The 22,313-nt window shown below is 38.3% G+C and overlaps 1 protein-coding gene across 1 annotated transcript in view; it reads right to left on the bottom strand.

Annotated features, from left to right (window-relative positions):
* LOC103032203 (voltage-dependent T-type calcium channel subunit alpha-1I) overlaps window positions 1-22,313 on the bottom strand; it is a 269,335-nt gene that overhangs the window by 197,355 nt on the left and 49,667 nt on the right. The window contains exon 4 of the mRNA XM_049479328.1: window positions 3,735-3,894. Coding sequence (XP_049335285.1) covers window positions 3,735-3,894 — 160 coding nt within the window. The remainder of the gene's footprint in view (window positions 1-3,734; window positions 3,895-22,313) is intronic.

The raw sequence follows: 22,313 nt of genomic DNA, 5'->3' as shown, positions 1-22,313 counted from the left end.
CAGAACGGATCGGAGCTCCTGAATGAATGCATACAGATAAAAAACACACACCAAACGCAGCAACAGAACACAAACGCAGAGAACCTCAAAGCACAGGTGCTGAAACAGACAGCAAACGAAAGCTACATGCTAATTATGTCAACCTGAGCCGTGTTCCTCCTAATGGCAGTTTGATCTACAGCTACAAAAGATCTACAGCGCTCTCATTCAGACAGGAACAAATTCACCAACCGCCAAGCTGTGATAAACAAAGACAAAGAGCAATGTGAACACTTTAATGCAGTTCTTCATTATTTATTTTTTTTTTTTTTCAGGTTGAATCTCATTAATGGGAATGCCTTTAAAGCAATGACACAAATTACACAAATAGCTTCAAGGGTAAAAAAGTACTGGCAACAACTTGGCGATACGATAGATGCTACAATTGAATTACACTATATTGTGATATGTAATCAAGGTGAAATATTGATATATTTTAAATCGCATGTTGAAAATTGTGATAGTAAAAATAACACTGTAATATTTATACAGTCTGAGTAAAATTTAGTTTACATTTTATCTAATCAGAACAGTGGGATTTAATGACAAAGTACAACACTACTATACAGTGGGCGGAGTTTCAACAGATAGTGGTTCACAAATCGAACCAATACCTGACACCAATATTTACATTTAAATTAATAAATAAATAAATTTAAAAGTAATAAGTAAAATAAATACTAATAAGCAAAACTAAAAAGTGTTTTTTCTTGTAAATTAGTATAGTATTTCATATATATATATATATATATATATATATATATATATATATATATATATACACATAAGAGTTGGCTCCATTGGACTTGATAAGATACTAAAATTGTTTTAATAATAATAATAATAATAATAATAATAATAATAATAATAATAATATATTATTTTCTCATTTTAAAGACTTTTACAGATCTATTTTTTGTTTTGTTTTGTTTTTTTTTCTACCTTGCATATTTTACTTATATTATATATTATATTACATTAGTTAAGGTTAATTTTAGCTTGTTATTTGTTTTTAAATATTATTTTTTATGGGCAGTCAGTAACTCGGAGGATGGCAGAAAGATGGATTTATGGATTGACCGGATTTATAGAGATATATGTGCAACATTATGGGTGTGTGGCTAATGACAATCGGCACATCTGAATATAACAGCCTAACTTTGCATGTGTCAATTTGTTATTTTAGAATTTCTTTTTCCATATATATTTTTTTCATTTATATTAAATGTTTTAAAATTTGTATTTTTTTTACTATTTTGTTCCTTATTATTTCAAATTTATTATTAAATGTTTTCAGTCACTTTTATACTGTAAATGTTCGGCGACATTGTAAATAGGGGTCACCCTCAATGTATTCCCGATGGAAATAAAGATTGATTGATTGATTTATTGATTAATGTTATCTCTGTTTATTATAAATACATTATTCCATTAAGCTTGATGCTAGTGAGCGGAAGAGAGGGTTTACTAAAATTATCTTAGCAAAAATGTTTTATTTATACTTCACGCTTTCAGCATTAATAATTTTATTTGTAATTTTCTGGCTTTAAAGGCTTTTAAACTCTCAGTATAAGTTTATCTCAGGTGGGGGTGAGAGTTGATGGCTGTGAGGTGGTAAAGGATTCACCCTCCAGGCTAAAAATGTCACAAAACTCATAAATACAAATCCCACACAGTCCACAGACACCAGTAGCCCCAGGCTGCAACACACACACACACACACACACACACACTGAGCCAAACATATACTGCCTGTCCACCACACTGATCTGACCGTTTAACCTCAGTTTACCTCAGGATACGACTGACCTCGTGTACAGATGTTAATATTAACTATATGCTAATGGAGAATTTGGAGACGGTTTATTGTGTAGAAGTGTACAGTATTTACAATCCCACTGTTCATTAGGATACTGTTAAAACCGCAGAACAGCAACCCCAGAGAACTGTGGGAAGTGTGTGTGTGTGTGTGTGTGTGTGTGTGTGTATGTGTGTGTGTGTGTGTGTGAGTGTGTGTGTGTGTGTGTGAGTGTGTGTGTGTGTGTGTGGAGGGCAGTTAATATTGATGAAAGGCAGCCAAAAAGAGAAGAGCAAGTTTTAATGAAATGGTGAGCTCAACTAGAAGACAAAGACATTTGCATTTTTCAAATTTAGATTCATAATCAGGCTTTATTGAGCTCAGAGAGAAGGAGAAGAGAAGCGGAGTATAAAGAGAGGAGGAAGAAACTGGAGGAGGAAGGGGTCTTTGGAATGTTTTTCACTATTCATTTAAAAGTTTATAACATTAGATTTCTTATCTTCGAGGTGAAGGACATTCATGAGCCTTTTATGACTTTTTATGACAAATCGACATTTGCAATAGGCCAGTAAATGCTTATACCACATAGAGTCGATGCTATTGAAAATGGGTAAACAAAATTCACACAACAAAGACTCCAATTCCCAGCATGCACTCACACTAGACTTTCCCGACTCTGATAATCATGGGATGCTATGGCGTTCCCACTCTCCTAGCTTCTGATTGCTCACATGTGGTCTGTTTTAATACAGAATTTAGATCAGGCCCAAATTATCCAGCCGACTCCGCCCAAGCCCGTGCATGTCCTGCACGAGCCCAATTTAAACCCAACATTTTTTTTAGTAAAGCATTAAAACGTAGCTTTTTACAAACATTTTTGAAATGTACGTATGAGCGAAATCTGTTCGGAATAATGCAGCACTGAAGAAGACCAATTATTAAAGATTTTTTTATTATTATTAAGAACAGATCTTGGAAAGATTAACACATAAACAATGCGAACAATGATCCAGAGGCCTAGACTTCGGTAAATTAAGCTACAAGAATGATGTCTGAATGACTTTCCTCTAATCAAATAAAATTTAACATGGTTTAAGAATAGAAAACAATTTCTAAACTAACTATTTTTTTATATTGTGCTTATAATTTATGTGCAAAAAAAACAGTAATAAGGCTATGCACTGCAGTGCACAGTGCTCCAAGTCAAGTGTTTAATTTAATTTGTTTAGTTTCATTTGTTACTTTGATTTATTGTGATTATCACTCAATAACTTTATATATAAAAAAAATAGAGTTTGGGTTGGGTTCCGGCAGAGAATCTAAGGTCTAATTTAGTGTAACTGCCTCTCAGTTCCCTTAGGTCTTCATTGAGTATTAAATCTAGTTAGCTCGCTCCTCTACAACACATTTCCTTTGTTGTTTGCCTTGTTTGACTACACTTTTGCCTACTCTTGCCCTTTTTGTCCTTCTGGATTACCTGTGTATGACCCCATTTTGTGTTTCACACTCTGATATGTTGTTTTTTTATTGTTACCTTACTGTTAATGACCCTGCCTGTCCCTAACAACCCCTGTAAGCCTAGCCCTCTTGTTAATAAATTGTGTATTTGGTATCTGCGAGTGTCTGTCCTTGGTTTGACCCATGTGACAACATCTTAGCATCTTCTCTGTCAGTTTTATGAGGTGATAAGCTTTTTAAGAGTTAATTGCTTGGATTTCTTGCCCTCTTAATGTGTTTAAGAGCATCAGTTGTGCTGTAAAGAGGTAGAATTGGTATATATTTAAGGTGTGTCCAAACTTTTGACTGGCACTGTACAATTCTTTTATGGCTTTTAGACAGTAACACTACAGTGTTCCTGGAAGATGTAGCCTTAAGCAGAGTTAAGATTTAAACTCACAGAGTAAAATTATCCTCAGGGTAACATCGGTTGCGCAGAAGCCCCGCCCACAGCTGAACACCGATGATGCCAAAGATGAAGAAGACGAAGAAGCAGAGCAGGAGCACGTTTCCCAGCATGGGCAGAGTGTCCAGCAGCAAGTTAACCAGGATGCGCATACCTGTAAAAACACACAGATAAACACACAAGTTTGTTATAAAGTGTCATATATGCAGTGTATATCATTATGATTATACCACAGTTCCATAATCACTGTTTAATGAAAGTTGAATTTGAGTTAAATAGGATGATAAAATAAGATCTGTTTAGTTCCATTGCTGCTCTGTTTGTAGCTGCGCTGTTTGGCTTGTAAGCGCTGCATCGTTGCTCGGTTACCTGTATGTGGCGGAGTAATACACGGAGAGCTTCGGTTACAGTGCATTACCGGCTGGTAATGTCACTTATTGAACGCCTCTCAACCAATCACATTGCAGATGCCTTGTAACACTTCATTTTGAGTGTTCCTTTGTAAATGTTTAATAAACAAACAAATTCAAAAAGTTTGAAAGTATCTGCAAGTGCAGTCATAAATACTATCAATAATGTTATGATGAAACTGGCTCTCATCAGGACTGTTCCAGGAAATTAATCTGACCAAGAGTTACCTCTGTTAAATAGGTTGTGTTCATCAGAGTTACCAGCCTCAGAAACTGCAAGTTAAGAGTTATGTTTAATATTGCTTTCTTTATCACTTTTAAGTTACTACATGATTCCTTATGTGTTCCTTCATAGTCTGAATGACTTAAGTATTGATTTACAATGTAAGAAAAATAATAATAATAAAAAATATTGAATGAGAAGGGTTTTTTTTTCTGGAGCTGTAGAAAAAAATTGGGATGCACTGCGATGCTGTTGTATATTGTGATATCGATGTGAAAATAACTACTGTATTTTTTGCATTATATGGCGCACCAGATTATAAGGTTCACTATCAATAAACAGCTTTTTTCTGGTTTATTTTCATACATAAGGCGCATCAGATTATTAGGCACATTATGTTACACTAGTAAGAAACAGAAGTGTCGCCATGTTTTCCTTCTAATACAGCAGGTCTCGCTGCTGGGTGGCTAAGATAAGCTAAGCTAAGCTAAGTAAAGAAAACAGTAACATTTTCTTTTAAAGTCAAACAAGGGCTGAATCTTAATCTACACAGATTTCTCTCCTGAAAACTGTTTATTTGGGTGAGTAAAGAACCTTTGTTTATTTACAGTAAGCTTAGATTCACAGATTTCTACCAAGGCTAGTGCTAGCCAGGGTTAGCGGCTAACCGCTACCCAACAGCGATACACTAAGGAACCCTAAGTGTTCTGGTAAGCCAGGGTGATATTAGCTTGCGTTTCATCCCATATAGCTTGTTTTAACACGGTAAACACACAGACTATAGTCCAATATACTCCCCTTTGAACAACGAAAGAGCTAGCACTTAGTGCAGTTTGTGGCTAATGCTAATGCTGCTCCAGCAATGCTAGCCATGGTTAGCAGCAGGCTTCAGGCCAATAACAGTCTCTTCAGAACGAAAAAAGAGCTAGTGCTTAGTGCGGTTAGCTAATACCTTTATAATGCTGCATTTCAGCAAAGTGGTTTACTGCTCCTTACAACCTGACTGGTAAAATTCATACATAAGACGCACTGGATTATAAGGGACACTGGTGACTTTGGGGAAAATTTAAGAATTTTAGGTTCACCTTATAGTGTGAAAAATTAGTGTATCCTCCACAAATTTGTTTTCGGCTCTTAGCATTAATATTTTTTTTTTCATGAAAAGCTCTCTCTGTTGCTACATAAAGCATAGCCTTCTGTTATTCATTCACCTATTTATTTGTGTTTACTGTAAAAATCTCAAAGCATAATAACGCTAAAATACAATTTATTGTATAGCCATAGTTTGAAGTATTCTAGAAAACATCTAGATACGTTATGGAGTTATGGAATTAGTTATCAACACAAGTGATGTGGACTTTTCGGCAACACTAAGGACACTAACCACATTTGAAAAGAACTAGAATACAAATTGTGAATGACATATGTGAAGCATGGGGGTGGATGCACCATGCTTTAGATTATAGATACGTAGCATCCATACAACTGTTGCTTTTCACCAGTTATCTCTCTCTATTTAGTCGCAAAACACCTGCATATCCACAATGAAAACCCACTGCATGCATACATATTGTGTAGTCCTACACAAAGCCTCGTGTTGTGACATTGTTTAATTTTTAACTAACTCTGAGATAATAATCACCCATCATTATCTTCATGCATCGACATCTGGCGGCTATGAATAACTGACAGCTCCTGTGTTCATGAGAGAAGATGGGCATATAAAAGAGAATCCCTCAGTGACTGTGATCACAACCACAGCGCTGATAAATCACACGTTCATCCGGATCAAAGCTTCCACAGGAAACAGCCTCCGACCTGCACACAGCGTTACACTGTAGAACAGCGTCTGAAACAGCTTCTGATAGACGGACTACATGTCCAAATGTCCGTAGATGTTTCCACGTTTCCAATGGCTATCACTGTTGATTAGCAGACTCAATTAGATTCCAGCCAACAAGGTGACAATTTGATTTAATATCAAATTAATATATATGTTTATATTTCCTAACGTAGGGACAAAAAAGTGTAAAAACTTATGTTGTAATGCTAAAATAATGGCCAAGGTCATAGCAATAGCTGATGCAGTTATAATGCTAATGCCATAATAGGGATGCTAACACTGTGGTGGCAATATTAAGCAAGGCTAACACTGCATTACCAATACTACCAGTGCTGTAGTGATGCTACCAGTGCTGTAGTGATAGTACCAGTGCTGTAGTGATGCTAACAGTGCTGTACTGATGTTACCAGTGCTATAGTGATGCTAAAAGCATGGTAGCAATCAGAAGCTTTTTTAATTTCATACCACTGCTATGCTAATGACACTCAGCTAAGCCTTTCTTTCCTTCCTTCCGACACTCATGTCTCATCCCAAATCTCAGCATTTCTCGCTAATGTCTCATCATGGATGACTTCCCATCACCTGATGGATAATGGTAATGGATAACCAGTTATTATTCTCAAGCCATGTTGCAAATCTGACATTTGGACAATTTGAACTTTCTCTCGGGAAGCCACTCAAATGCTTGTGCAGTCCCTTCTCATTTCAAGGCTTGACTACTACAACTTTCTTGTAGCTGGTCTTCCACTGCAAACCACCAAAACCCTGCAACTAGTTCAAAATGCAGCAGCAGCACGACTCGTCATCCATCAATCGTCCGAAGTTTAGTCATGTGACTCCTTTGCTGCGTTCCCTCCAGTCATCAGATTTAAAACCATGATGCTGGCCTACAAAGCCAACAAAATGGACCAGCTCCTTCCAAGTAGATGGCAATGATCAAAGCCAGATCTATACCAAGAGCTCTTAGAGCTTCCAGTACGGCTCGGCTCGAACCACCATCACTCAAAACCCACAGGGAATCAATATCCCGACTCTTCCCTGTGCTAGGACCAAGGTCACTCATGGTCTTCGAATGCCAACTGATTACTCATTTTTTCAAAGAGTTCCTTATGATAACTTTAATGAATTAGATGCCATTTCCTGCATTCTGTTGTATTTTTAACATGTTGTTGAACACCTAATTGTACGTGACTACATAATAATAAGTGACTTTATTCAAACAGATATAACAAGGCCTCTTCATCTAGGTTATGTTTTCATCAGCTTGTTTTTAAACCCACTAGTATTCCTAATATAATTACATTAATGTGGCCTAGTCAGAAGCAGACTAATGCACAGGCTACCATAGGCTGCAGCATTGGGGCCCATCCATTCAATGATTAGGGCCTACTGGCCATATTTAATGAAAACCATAAGTTTAGGATTGGTTGAGCGAAGTGTTTTCAGCCAATCAGAGCGTTTCATTTTAGCCTAAACACCCCACTGCACATCGCCTTGCCTAGCTTTGCATTTCTGTCAGAGTATTCATAATTAAAGCCACTCCAGTGAAGTACAGTGTTATAATGGAGTTTCAGTTTAGTTCTACAGCACCGAGGCTAGAGGAGCATTAGCATTAGCCGCTAACTGCGCTAAGCGCTAGCTCTTTTGTCATTCAGAGGTGAGTTTTATCGGTCTGTAGTTTGTGTGTTTACTGTGTTAAAACAAGCTATCTGGGAACTGCTAGCTAACATCGCCCTGGCTTACTGGAACACTGAGGGTTCCTCAAGGTAGCACTGTTGGGCGATATTAGCAGCTAGCGCTAGCATTTAGCTGCTAATGATGATGATGCTGCATCGAGCCTTAGTGGAAATCGGAAAGTCTAAGCTTGCTGTAAATAAACTGAAGCATTTACCTCATCCAAATAAGTTACTCACCCAGTTTTCAGGAGAGAAATCTGTGTAGATTAACATCCAGCAAAAGGAAATTCTTTTTTATTTAAAAAATTATAATTTTGTTTGTTTAACTTAGCTTATCTTCAAACCCAACACCCAGCGGCCAGACCTGCTAAATTAGCAGTAAAACATGGCGACACCCCTGTTCCTTACTAGTGTTGCATAACATGCCTTTTAATCTGTTTATAATCCTTATGGATGAAAATAGACCAGAAAATAGATGTTTATTGATAGTGCGCCTTATTATCCAGTGCGCCTTATATTGTAAAAAATACGGTATAGTATTCGGTATCTAAAACTTGTTTCATATTAATTCAAAAATGAAGAAATGGAAGAAGTGTGAATGTTTCAGAGTTAAAGAAACACATGCTGGTGACTTTGTTGTGTCAGACTGAAGATGAGCAGGCAGTTTACCGAGCTGATCTATCAGATCAGACAGCAAAGGCCCAGAGAGCCGGAGCCTTAATGCCTTAATGCCCGTAATGGCTTAATGCCACTTAATCTGCGCTGTTTGGAGCAGAGTAACCGGCCGCCTCGGCCCTAATGGCGCGCCCAAAGAAGAGCAGACACATTAAGCTCTGTAGAGGACCTGTGGGAACTGCGGCACGGACCCATTTCACTGACACTCTCACACCTGTCTGTCTCACTGTGTCATCTCAGCTGACCTCGGTTCAGAGGATCAGCCAGCAACTAGTCTGTATCATCAATCAATAGCAGCTCATTAGCAGCAAATATAACAGTGTAATAAAAATACAAATGAGGTTTTAAAGGGGAATTCTTCTGATTTGTCAAAATTCCTACATAATTTAATCACTAAGATATAAAAAAAATCCAAACATCTATAGCCATACTAACATATTCACAGTGCTTTAGCAATGCTGCTGGTGCTGTAGTGATGCTAAAAGCATGGTAGCAATCAGAAACATTTTGTATGCGCAGAGAACACATCACATCATTTATCAAAATGATGTTTAATCTGTGTCTCTTCTAAAACCTCTTCCAAAACCTCATCACTAAGGTTAGCTAGCTAGCCCCTAACAAGTTCTCTCCCAGGCAACAATAGTATTTTAGCTAGCTCATCGCTAAGGTTAGCTAGCTGGCTGCTAAGGTTAGCTAGCTAGCCCCTAACAAGTTCTCTCCCAAGAAACAATAGTATTTTAGCTAGCTCATCGCTATGTTTAGCTAGCTGGCTGCTAAGGTTAGCTAGCTAGCCCCTGACGGCAGTTCTCTCCCAAGCAACAATAGTATTTTAGCTAGCGCATCGCTAATGTTAGCTAGCTGGCTGCTAAGGTTAGCTAGCTAGCCCCTAACAGGTTCTCTCCCAAGCAACAATAGTATTTTAGCTAGCTCATCGCTAAGGTTAGCTAGCTGGCTGCTAAGGTTAGCTAGCTAGCCCCTGATGGCAGTTCTCTCCCAAGCAACAATAGTATTTTAGCTAGTGCATCGCTAATGTTAGCTAGCTGGCTGCTAAGGTTAGCTAGCTAGCCCCTAACAGGTTCTCTCCCAAGCAACAATAGTATTTTAGCTAGCTCATCGCTAAGGTTAGCTAGCTGGCTGCTAAGGTTAGCTAAATAGCCCCTAACAAGTTCTCTCGCAGGCAACAATAGTATTTTAGCTAGCTCATCGCTAAGGTTAGCTAGCTGGCTGCTAAAGTTAGCTAGCTAGCCCCTGACGGCAGTTCTCTCCCAGACAACAATAGTGTTTTAGCTAGCTCATCACTAAGGTTAGCTAGCTGGCTGCTAAGGTTAGCTAGCTAGCCCATAACAAGTTCTCTCCCAGACAACAATAGTGTTTTAGCTATCTCATTGCTAAGGTTAGCTAGCTGGCTGCTAAGGTTAGCTAGCTAGCCCCTAACAAGTTCTCTCTCAGGCAACAATAGTATTTTAGCTATCTCATTGCTAAGGTTAGCTAGCTAGCCCATAACGGCAGTTCTCTCTCAGGCAACAATAGTATTTAGCTAGCTCATCGCTAAGGTCAGCTAGCTGGCTGCTAAGGTTAGCTAGCTAGCCCCTAATGGCAGTTCTCTCTCAGGCAACAGTATTATTTTAGCTAGTTCATTGCTAAGGTTAGCTAGCTGGCTGCTAAGGTTAGCTAGCTAGCCCCTAACGGCAGTTCTCTCCCAGGCAACAATAGTATTTTAGGTAGCTCATTGCTAAGGTTAGTTAGCTTGTCGCTAGCTTTAGTTCTCTTTCAAGTAAGTGTGTTAGCTAGCTCATTGGTAAGGTTAAGTAACTCGTCTCTAGCTTTAGTACTCTTCCCGGTAACATTAGTATTTTAGCTAGCTCATCACTAAGGGTAGCTAGCTCATTGCTAAGGTTAACTAGCTCATCACTAAGCATAGCCTTTAGGTAGCTCATCTCTAGCTTTAGTTTCCTTCCCGGTAACATGAGTGTGTTAGCTAGCTCATCGCAAAGTTTAGCAAACTCATTGCTAAGATTAGCTAGCTCATCACAAGCTTCAGTTCCCTTCCTGATAACATTAGTCTGTTAGCTAGCTTGTTGCTAAGGTTAGCTAACTCGTCTATAGCTTTAGTTCTCTCCACGGTCACTAACGGTAGCTCTCTCCCCGGTAACATTAGTTTTTTAGCTAGTTCACCGCTAAGGTTAGCTAGCGGTGAGCTAACTACTCATTTGCAGGCTAGCAAATATAACAGTATCTCAAATATAAATGAGATTTTAAAGGGGAATTCCTGTGATTTGTCCAAACTGCTACATAATTTAATTCTTAAGATAGAAAGGAGAAAACAGAACAAATTCATCCTACAATTATTTGGGTGTTAGGTTGGATGATATGCTCTTTTTCAGAATGCATGTTGAGAATCTAGTCAAGAAAGTAAAGAGTTCACCTATTTTTTTATTATCATAATAGTACAAGCCTTGTACAAGCCACATTTTTAAGTGTTCTATATTATGGGGAAGCAAGCTCTTTTATTGGTTGGGACTTTTTTGGTGACAATAATTGACAGCTTTCTAATGTCCAACCAGTTTACTTAATTACTAAAACCGCTTTGTTCTAATAAGAATTTCTAGACAAAAAGTTCTAGGTGTAACAGTGGCTTGTTACTCAATGCTGAAGTCTTGGGTTTGAGTCCCCATATGGGCACATTTTAAAAGTTCTCCCTGTTTCTGGATGGGTTTAAATGTTAACTCTAGGAACTTCAGTTTCCACATACAGTACAAAAACATGGAGATTAGGTGTACTACATGCTCTAAATTCGCTATGTACATGAATGTTTCTATGCCTGTATGCCCGTTTATGGATTGCCACTCCAGCACTAGTGCCAAATAAAAAAGGCTTCCAATCCCTATATACATACAAAAACAGTTACTTTACTTAATTGAACTTAATATTAATATCGATTGTTCATTATAATATTAGAGTCTTTCTTTGTGTGCACTGCAGACAGAAAACAGCATTATTATTATTATTTTTATTTTATTTTTTTCGAAAACTGCACATAATTCAGGTCTGAAAAGGTTAAAGGATTAACCTAAGACTTTAACTTAACAATAATTCTATCATCTTAATCAAACAATTGAGACAAATTTGTTTTGTGTTGCACAGTTGCCTTTGGAGTCTCCTGAAAAGAACAAACCTATTAAGCTTAGATACTAGTGTATCTACAGTTAGATAAACTAAACACTCAAACCTTAATTCTTAATTCTGCTCAGATAAATTCTATTTTATAGCATAAAGGAAAAAAGATTGAAGCTGAAGACCCCCTGGTATTCTATCTGTGCATGTGCCTGGTGTATACAGTACACTGTAGGAGACTACACTACCGCTGCCACTGCTGCTGCCACTGGTCACGTCATCACTTGTCTTGCTGAGCACAGAGAAACCAGCAGTGCTAACCAGCAGGGGAGTTACACAGCTCATAACACACAGCCGCACAGCCGGGTCCTAAACCCTAACTAGCTCTATAATGCCCCCCCGAGGGCCACTCCGGAGCCACCGGGGGTCAGAGCACGGAGGAGATAAGTAGCTGTCTACACATCACACTGCAGACTGTCAGAGAAAATAATAACAAAGAGAATATGATCTTAACCTCACAGCGCACCCTGTGCACCCTGCGCTGTTATTTTCTACCACCATGCAATTTCAGAAATGAATGCTCTGATTTGGAAAGGCATCTGGGCCTGCAGGGTTATACAGTGAGTAGGCTGCTGCAGTTACTTCTTTTCTAATCTATTGTTTTCAGCTCTCCGCACCTGTGACACGTCGGCGTCTTCTGAATTGGCCGGGGATGTAAATAAGCAGACGGATATCTACTTGCACTGATAAAAAAAAAACCCTTCTTAGTTCTTTTATGTGAAAATATATGTGGAAAGGCATTAGTGCATCACGATTCATCAATCTGAAGATGCCAAAACCAATACATCAATTTAGACTGTTAAACTTTTCAAATATATTGTGACTGTCTCTTAAATATAAAACTGTATCTCGATTTTTATGCTTTTCACTTTTTGACACAATTTGATTCTGGCTGTTGTTCTTTATGTTACATTCAAATTTTCCTGATGTACGGACCAATAGAAATGCTCAAAAAAAGGAACATTTGGAATACAAGCTTTTTACCTTGACTTTTAAAATGTTTCTATTTTTTTTAGAAATCTTAAAATTAAAACATTTTTTCTTTATCCAATGTGTGATGGGAAGTGCTGCATCCCATGCTGCAAAATGGATCTCAAAACTCCAACTCCCAGAATCCCTGGCGTTGATTAGTATCAACCAGCTGCACCTGTACAGCACGCTATATAAACCTCAGTGAAACGAGACCTCACAGTCGCACCTTTGTAGAGGGGTGACCAGTAGCAGTGGGTAAAAGAGAAAAGAGTAAAGAGAAAAAAGAAAAGAAAATACAAAAGAAAAAAGTTAAAGAAATAAAGGAAAAAGAAAAGAAGATAATATAATAACCCCAAGTGAGAGAAAAGAAAATCATAAAAGAAACCAAGACAAGGAGTTAAAGGATTTATTGGAAGCTGAAAGCTGTATTTTGTTTGTACATGCCATTTTGTGGCATTTCCTTTGTTCTGTTTCCCGCCTTTTTCCACACCTTTTCTAGTTTTTTTTACATTGTATATCTAATATTTACACATGCAAAAGTGTTGAACACATATATGAATATTTACTCAGCCTCGTCCATGTCAGTGTGTTCTGATTGGGCAATGATTACATAACTTTTTTTTTGCGTGAATACCGCACTGCTCCTAGACGAAATGCAATCCTGTGCATTGTGATTTGCCTTTGACCTTTTGCAGCACTTCAAAATGGAATATAATGCAGTTGAGCTGATTGCATTCTAAGTAAAATTCTGACACGAAATCAGTGTTTGAATTTGAAAATATAAATTCTTGTCTAGTCTTTTTCAATAAAGAGATCAAGTGCGGTAAAATATAAAGTCATAGTGGTTTTGCATTTAATTTCGACACATATTCTGCATGATAATAAGAAAAAGCAATGTATTTTGTGGATTGTATCCACATTTGTCCACAGTAGTTGTTTGCTTTTCCACTTTTGCCACTAATTCCTCTCTATAGCTTTGCATCTAAATAAGTATCATAAGAAACCTGATAGTTATTTAGAATTGGTGACATCTCCAATACTATACAATACACCAAAACATACATTTTAGGACTTTTGCTTTCCCTCCTGGTCTCTAAAAGGCAGCTTGGCACCAATTAGTGAACCTAAAAAAGCTACATTTTGTGGAAAATGTCTTGCTGTGTGTAGAACTGCAGCCCTCCAGCTACCAGCTTATCTCCACACATGTAGATTATTAAAAAGCAAGCCGTGTACTGTATGGGCTAAATATGTGTCAACCACATCTTCACTGCATGCAATAATCCCCTCTGTTCCACAGCCCTGTTGCAGAGAACCCTGGGATATAAAACTGTTCCATTTCCACAGAATAGATAATAGAGGTTTCAGTGAAAAATCCAGCAGACCAGCACCAACCAGCAGACTTTGCTAGTTTTTGATTTGTATGGTTTCTTTAATACAATGAAACATAACGACTGCAGACCAGTTCACTAGCTTCAGTCTGATAAGCTTTACACACTGGCTCTGGAACCCTTATCCAGCCAGGCTTTCACTGAGGTCCAAATCTAAATCTAAAGATGCTTTCTAGGGGGCATTTCTGAAGCTTTGTCTTTCCACTGTGGACCTTTGGGAAGAGATTCTTATCAAAGACTCCATCCAGGACAATGATGGCAAACCAACTGATAAAGCTATCAGTCCTTCACAATGAGGACTCCATTTCCCAGCATGCTGACTCACCGGACTTCCCTGATCACGCTCGCCGAGCTTCTGATTGCTTACACCTGGACTGCTTTGTATAAATACCCCACCCTGTTACCTTTGTTCCCTCACCGGATATTGAATCTAGCTTGATAGTTCTTCTACTAAGTTGTCACCAACTTCTTTTTGTATTTTTGACTACTCTTTTGTCTCACCTTTCCTATCGTTTGTTTTCTGTTCCCTGCCCGTTTTTGTACTTAGACTACGCTTTTTTGCCTTGCCCTCTGCCTTTTGAATTTACTATACACAGTGGTAGTTGTCCACAACTTCAGAAATTAACAATTAACAAAGTGTATGTGATTTGTATGTGACGCCAATATTATTCTAAAAATTATCACCGTCAGTGAAATGATGATTGAATAATTCTGCATTACAGCATGAGTGATCTTGAGTGTAGCATTTCATCAAAATAAAGTCATAAGTCGTAACTATCTCTCATGGCCTTGCAAACTAAGGCAAGACAAGCACAATATTTAAATGCCAAATATACTAGTGCATCTAAAAAATAGAATATCATTGAATAGTTACTTTATTTCAGTAATTCAGATCAAAATGTGACTCATATACAGCTCTAAAAAAAAGAGGACCACTTTGGTTTCTGAATCAGTCTCTGATTTTGCTATTTATAGGTATATGTTTGAGTAAAATGAACATTGTTGTTTTATTCTATAAACTACAGACAGCATTTCTCCCAAATTCCAAATACATATATTGTCATTTAGAGCATTTATTTGCAGAAAATGAAAAATTGGCTGAAATAACAAAAAAAAAGAGCTTTCAGACCTCAAATAATGCAAAGAAACAAGATCATATTCATAAAGTTTTCAGAAATCAATATTTGGTGGAATAACTCTGGTTTTTAATCACAGTTTTCATGCATCTTGGCATCATGTTCTCCTCCACCAGTCTTACACACTGCTTTTATTACACACAGAGTTATCTCTTTTAAACCTTTATTTCTTTTATTGTTAATGATTATGGCCTACAGCCAATAAAACCCCATCAGTGTCTCATACAATTTTAATATTATATAAGAACAATTGTTACCGACAGTGTCGGCAGTTTGCCAAGTTTGGAGAGACATATCATCTGCTGGTGTTGGTCCACTGTGTTTTATTAAGTCTGAAGTCAGTGCAGCGTTTTCCCACAAAATCTTACAGCACTTCATGGCTCCCTCTGCTGACAACTTTCATGGAGATGTGGATTTCATTTTCCAGCAGGACTTGGCACACTGCAAACACTGCCAAAAGTATTAAGTGGTCTTATATAATATTAAAATTTTCTGAGACACTGATTTTTGGGTTTTCATTGGTTGTAAGCCATAATAATCATCAACACTAAAAGTAGTACATGCTTAACATAGATCCCTCTGTGTGTAATACATGTTTATATGAGTTTTACATTTTGAACTGAATTACTGAAATAAATCTACTTTTCAACGATATTTAAATTGTTTGAGTGCACTAGAAGCAGGAAGCAGCCAGTCTAAAACATGTCCTTCAGAAGCTTAAACTAGCCAAAAATCACACGTCTGTCACATGTTGAAGCAAATGACAAAACAACTATGAGTATACGACTTTTGTTTATAAGAGATTTATTATCAGTATTGCTATTTATTGCTATTTATTTATTATATATATTTAAAAAAACAATATCAAAACAAAACACTGTCAAAACATTTAATAGTAACATAATTAGCAAAACAAACCAAAAAAATCTCTCTCTCTTGCTCTCATTTTCATACTGTCCACCCTTATGAATGAATGAATGAATTCTTATTGTTGTAATCAATCTTCCAAGAAAGATTGATTTTAGTGTCAACTTTTATACGTTTGCCCTGCATGTTGGCGGCCTCCGTAATTTTTAAAAGTATCTCAAAAAAACACACGCTGCATCCTTAAATTTTCACCACAATCCCGATTTGGCGGGAAAACAGCAAACCTGGCAACTCTGACTAGTAGGCCTACACATGGGGAGTGACTACACAGTGAAGGTAACCAAAGGAGAGGAAGACATGTCTGGTACATAAATAGAATGGGAAAGGCATGGGATTTTAGCTCTTTTAAGCAGTAAAATGCTGAGATGTCCTAACTTTTCTTACACAAAAAATGTTAATTGTTAATTACACTCTACAAAGATTTTTCTTCAGGATTTTTGACTGTATGGTTGACTGTACCAGGGCTTTAGCAGACCACACAGCTTACAGCTACAGATTTCAGCTTTGCCAAGATATCTAATCCAGTCCCAGAACTGTGAGTGGAAGGAATGTAACGGCTGCTGTCAGAAAATTGGCTTTGCTAAAAGAGCCGATTGCTTCTTTTATAAGCGTCTAAATAAAGCAAGCAGAATTACAGCGGCCGCGGCGCCGCAGCAGATTCCACCGTGCTATAAACCATCACAGCTCCTCTCACCGCTGCCTCGCTAATGAAAGTGTGCTGCAAGAACTTCTGCAGAGAACTAGAGCCCAACTTTTTCAGTCCACCTTTATTTGTGTCTTTTAACAGTATCATACTAATGACTGGATCTTGGTGACGACAGCTGTGGCTCTGCTGGGATTGATTAGTAAATGTGAATAGAGTGGTGGTCAGCCTGCAGCTTGGACGTGCTGGGGTCATGCTGTTTCTTTCACGGTTCTGACTAATCTTTCTGGGAATATGAACATAAAGGTATGGCGAATTGGAAAATATGCACATAATATTGCTAGTTAATCCCTAAAGCCCCAAGCCATTTCTGAGCATATTTTTTCCACCTTCACACTTAAGTCATATTGCAGTCATTTCTGAGGGCAGTGTGTCTATAAAATCTGAAAAACCAAGATAGATGATGGGCACACTTCCACACTTCAGTATTAAAATGAAAATAAATATAGATATTAAATGAAAACGAAAATTTTGTCATTTTAATTCAGTAAGCAAGTGAAAATTTGTGATTTAAACTATTGCTAAGTTATTGCCTATGGTTCCTATAAGGCTGCTAGGTGGTTGCTATGCTGTTTCAATTGGTTTATGAGGTGCTGCTGAGCAGTCACTATGGTGTTCCAAATGGTTGCTGTCTGAATTGGTCAGTCTAACTAAGTTAGGTAAAGCTAAGTAAACAAAACTATAACTATAATAACTATAAGAAAAACACTTTCTTTCAAAGTCAAATGAGCACTGGATGTTAATCTACACAGATTTCTCTCCTGAAAACTGTTTATTTGTGTGAGTTAAGCGCTTCCATTTATGTACAGTAAGCTTAGATTTCCAATTTTTTCCAGCGCACAGGTCTGGAGCGTTAGGATTAGCCGCTAGTGCTAGCGGTTAGCAGCTAATGCTGTCTAACAGCACTATACTAAGGAACCCCAAGTGTTCCGGCAACCCAGGGTACTATCAGATAGCGGTTTGTCCCATGTAGCTTGTTTTAACATGGTAAAAACGTAGGCTACAGTCTGATATACTCACCTCTAAATGGCAAAAGAGCTAGTGCTGTGGTTAGCGGCTAATGCTAAGACTGCTCCAGCCTTGGTGCTGGAGAAACTTCACTGAAACTCCTGTATAACACTACACTTCAGTGGAGTGGCTTTACTGCTCCTTACAACCTGACTGGTAGAATTTATACATAAGACACACCAGATTATAAGGTGCTCTGATGATTTTTTGGGAAAATTAAAGGCTTTTAAGTGCACTTTATAGTGTAGAAAATATGGTATTTTGTGCTAAAATATCTCCATGTTCGCAGTAGCTCTTGTATCAGTGCCATCAGCAGTGCAGTGATTGCTTTTTTATTCAGCAAAATCTGTCAGAAATAAGTGACATGGCCAGAAAAACTGTAGGGAAAACCTTCCAGATCTTTCTGTTTTTAAAATGACTATAATTGGCTATATATGACTATATGTGGTTGAGCCAGCAAAATAATATTTCAATATTTTTATCCCTTCCAACACTATATATACTACTGCTTTTAATATAAAAAGAAAAAAATCGTAAGGACTGCATTCATTTTTTTTTACATTAACGTTTATTTCATCTTGCACCTTTTGCTAAAAATTAAATCTTTGCGCGCAAACAAAAAGGTATGGAAATCTTAATTAACGTCTAACATTTGAAAACTGCTTCTTTTGAAAAATGTCTTAGATTTAAAAAAAAAAAAAAAAACTTCTCCTCTCTCCTCCTTCTGGCTAGATCTCTGAGTTAATGGACTTACATATGAACTCCACTACTTTACAGTCCTAAAATACCTTCCTCTTAATGGTCCATAAGTACTGGAGAATATAATAGAATAGTGTGTCGTTCTCCACAAAGCATGTCTAACACACACCAGCACTAGCTGCACTTCTTCAGCTCATGAGTGATCTTCTCCGGAAAGACCTCGATGGCTTTGCTGTCGCCCCCGAAGCTGGTGATGTTTATAGCTGAATGGTAGGATGAAGTACTGTGAAGTACTGAGAATACACCCTCATAAAAACTCATGCACCAACATAGCACTGTTTAATCTATTTTTTAAAAGCATTATTTAACTTTTTCACTTTAGTTTCTTGCTTATTTAAAAACTATGAAATATGAAATAAATCTCCTCCAATTACTCCATCTCCTAAACATCCCATTACTACATCTATTTCCACAACACAACATTAATCCACACTATTACCACAATGGCCCATTTCCCTACTCTCATTTCCTCAGTATTCTATTCCTCCTGTCCATCTCAGTGCCTCCATTTCTCCCTCTCATCTTCTCAATACCACCCCATCTCTTTAATGCCAGATTACTCCAACCCTTATCTTCTCAATGCTCCATTACTCCACCCAATATTTCCAATGCTCCATTACTCCACCCCTTCCCCATAATCCATTATTCCAACCTCTATCTTCAATGCTCCATCACTCTACCACCTTTCCCAAACATCCTATTACTACATGTATATCCACAACTCCTCCCCATCTCATTATTGTTTTGTTTCTCCACCCCCTCTTCTCAACATTCCATTCATTCTCCCCATCTTAGTGCCCCACTACTCCACCTTGTCTTTTCAAAACCCTGTTTCTCCATCTCATCTTCTCAATATTCTATTCCTCCTCTCCATCTCAGTGCCCCATTACTCCACCTGATCTCTGCAAAGCCCCATTTCTCCAGCTCATCTTCTCAATACCACCCCATCTCTTTAATGCCAGATTACTCCAACCCTTATCTTCTCAATGCTCCATTACTCCACCCAATATTCTAAATGCTCCATTACTCCACCCCTTTCCCTATAATCTATTATTCCAACCCATATCTTCAATGCTCCATTACTCTAACACCTTTCTTAAACATCTCATTCCAACATTTATATCCACAACACTACATTACTCCACACCATCTCCTCAATGTTTCGTTTCTCCACCCCATCTTCTCAATATTCCTTTCCTCCTCCCCATCTTAGTGCCTCACTACTCCACCCTATCTTGGCAAAAACCCACTTCACCATCTTTTAATACCACCTCATCTCTTTAATGCCTAATTGTTCCAACCCCTATCTCCTCAATGCTCCATTATTGCACCCGATACCCAATACTCCTCCCTATTATCTTAATGCTCCATTACTCCACCCCATCTTCTCACCCCATTACTCCACCCCATCTTCTCACCCCATTACTCCACCCCATCTTCTCACCCCATTACTCCACCCCATCTTCTCACCCCATTACTCCACCCCATCTTCTTACCCCATTTCTCCACTCCCATGTTCGTAATTACCTATTTTTTCACTAGTTCTCCATTACCTCTTCCCATCTCCTCAATACTCCATAGCTTAATTCCCATGTTCTCAATTGCTTTTTACTTGACTCCGTCTCTTCAATGCTCCATCACTCCACCCAATCTCCTCAATGCTCCATTACTCCAACTTATCTTCGTGAAGTCCTATTACTCCACCCCATGTTCTTAAAGACCCATCACATCACTTCCATGTCCTAGATTGCTTGTTACTCGACCCTATCTGCTCAATGCTTCTTTACTCCATCCCATCTCCTCAAATGCTTCATCAATCCATCCCCTGTTCTCAAAGCCCCATCACTTCACTCTTATGTTCTAGATTGCCTATTACTCAACTCCATCTCCTCAATGCTCCATTACTCCACCTCATCTCTGTAATGTCCCATTACTCCACCCCCTGTTCTCAAAGCCCCATTGCTTCACTCACATGTTCTTGATTGCCTATAACTCCACCACATCTCCTTAATGCTCCATCACTCCACCTTATCTCTTCAATGCTCCATTACTCCACCCCATGTTCTCAAAGCCCCATCCATCACTTAGCTTTAATGTTTTAGATTGCCTATTACTCAACTCCATCTCCTCAATGCATAATTACTCCACCTCATCTCTGTAATGTCCCATTACTCCACCCCCTGTTCTCAAAGCCCCATTACTTTAATCCCATGTTCTAGACTGCCTATTACTCAACCCAATCTTCTCAAAGCTTCATCACTCCACCCCCTGTTCTCAAAGCCCCATTACTTTACTCACATGTTCTAGACTGCCTATTACTCGACCCAATCTCCTCAAAGCTTCATTACTCCACCCCGTTCTCAAAGCCCCATTACTTTACTCCCATGTTCTAGACTGCCTATTACTTAACCCAATCTCCTCAAAGCTTCATTACTCCACCCCGTTCTCAAAGCCCCATTACTTTACTCCCATGTTCTAGACTGCCTATTATTCGATCCAATCTCCTCAAAGCTTCATCACTCCACCCCACGTTCTCAAAGCCCCATTACTTCACTCACATGTTCTAGACTGCCTATTATTCGACCCAATCTCCTCAAAGCTTCATCACTCCACCCCACGTTCTCAAAGCCCCATTACTTTACCCGATTACCCAATCTCCTTAATACTCCATCACTTTACCCAGTCTCCTCAATCCTTCGTTACTCCTCCCCATCTCTGTGCCATTACACCACCCCATGTTCTCAAAGCCCTATTACTTCACTCCCATGTTCTAGATTGCCTATTACTCCACCGAATCTCCTCAATGCTCCGTCACTCCACTCAATCTTCTCAATGCGCCATTACTATTACATATAGCCCATGGTATTGAATCCTGACTCTCAGGACTGGCAGATATTTATACAATAAATGAATGACTATATATAAGCAAACATCTTCCATTTCTTGTATTTAAGAGGAGGTGTTCTTAACATTTGATTCACCTCAACTAAACTATTTTTTAAGTGGATGACTTTTCACTTCTCGTACACAGTTTTCTACAGTCTGCCTCTGCCTCAGACTCGGCCTGGCTTGTTTGTACAGCGACCCCGTCCACTTTTAGCTTTCAGTAAACAGGTTTTCTTTCTGTTCTGCTCTTTTTTTATTCTAGTTTTGTTACTCACAAGTCATCTCTCATTTGGCAGGAAGGTCTGGTGAGGTCATCCAGCCCGGGTTTAGTTAGGATGTCTCACTGCTTTGGATCTCTGGCACTAAAGAAACTCGTCCAATTATTCTGTACGTTTGCCTCCTCTGCCCCGTGCAGTGATACAGACAGCCTTCACTTTTACTCTCTGACTCATCCTTCCCTCCTCTTTACTTTCTGTCTGTCCATCACTCTGTTTACTCATATTCTCTCTCTCTCACTTTCTCCCTATATCTATCTATCCATCATGCATCTATATACCCCATTAATTGATTTATCTTTTCATCAATTCATCCATAGTTTGAACCAACTTTCCAACATTTATAGATCCATCTATACCTCTATCTGTCTGTCTGTCTCTATATATCTATCTATCTATTCTTCATCATCAATCTATACCCAATCAATCTTTACCCCATCAATCTATTTATCTATACATGCATCCATCCATCCATTGACCCATCCATTGATTTATCCATCCATCCATTAATCCATCCT

Source organism: Astyanax mexicanus, chromosome 5 (genome assembly GCF_023375975.1).
Source record: "Astyanax mexicanus isolate ESR-SI-001 chromosome 5, AstMex3_surface, whole genome shotgun sequence".
Lineage (NCBI taxonomy): Eukaryota > Metazoa > Chordata > Actinopteri > Characiformes > Acestrorhamphidae > Astyanax > Astyanax mexicanus.
This window is presented reverse-complemented; position numbering and strand designations above follow the sequence as displayed.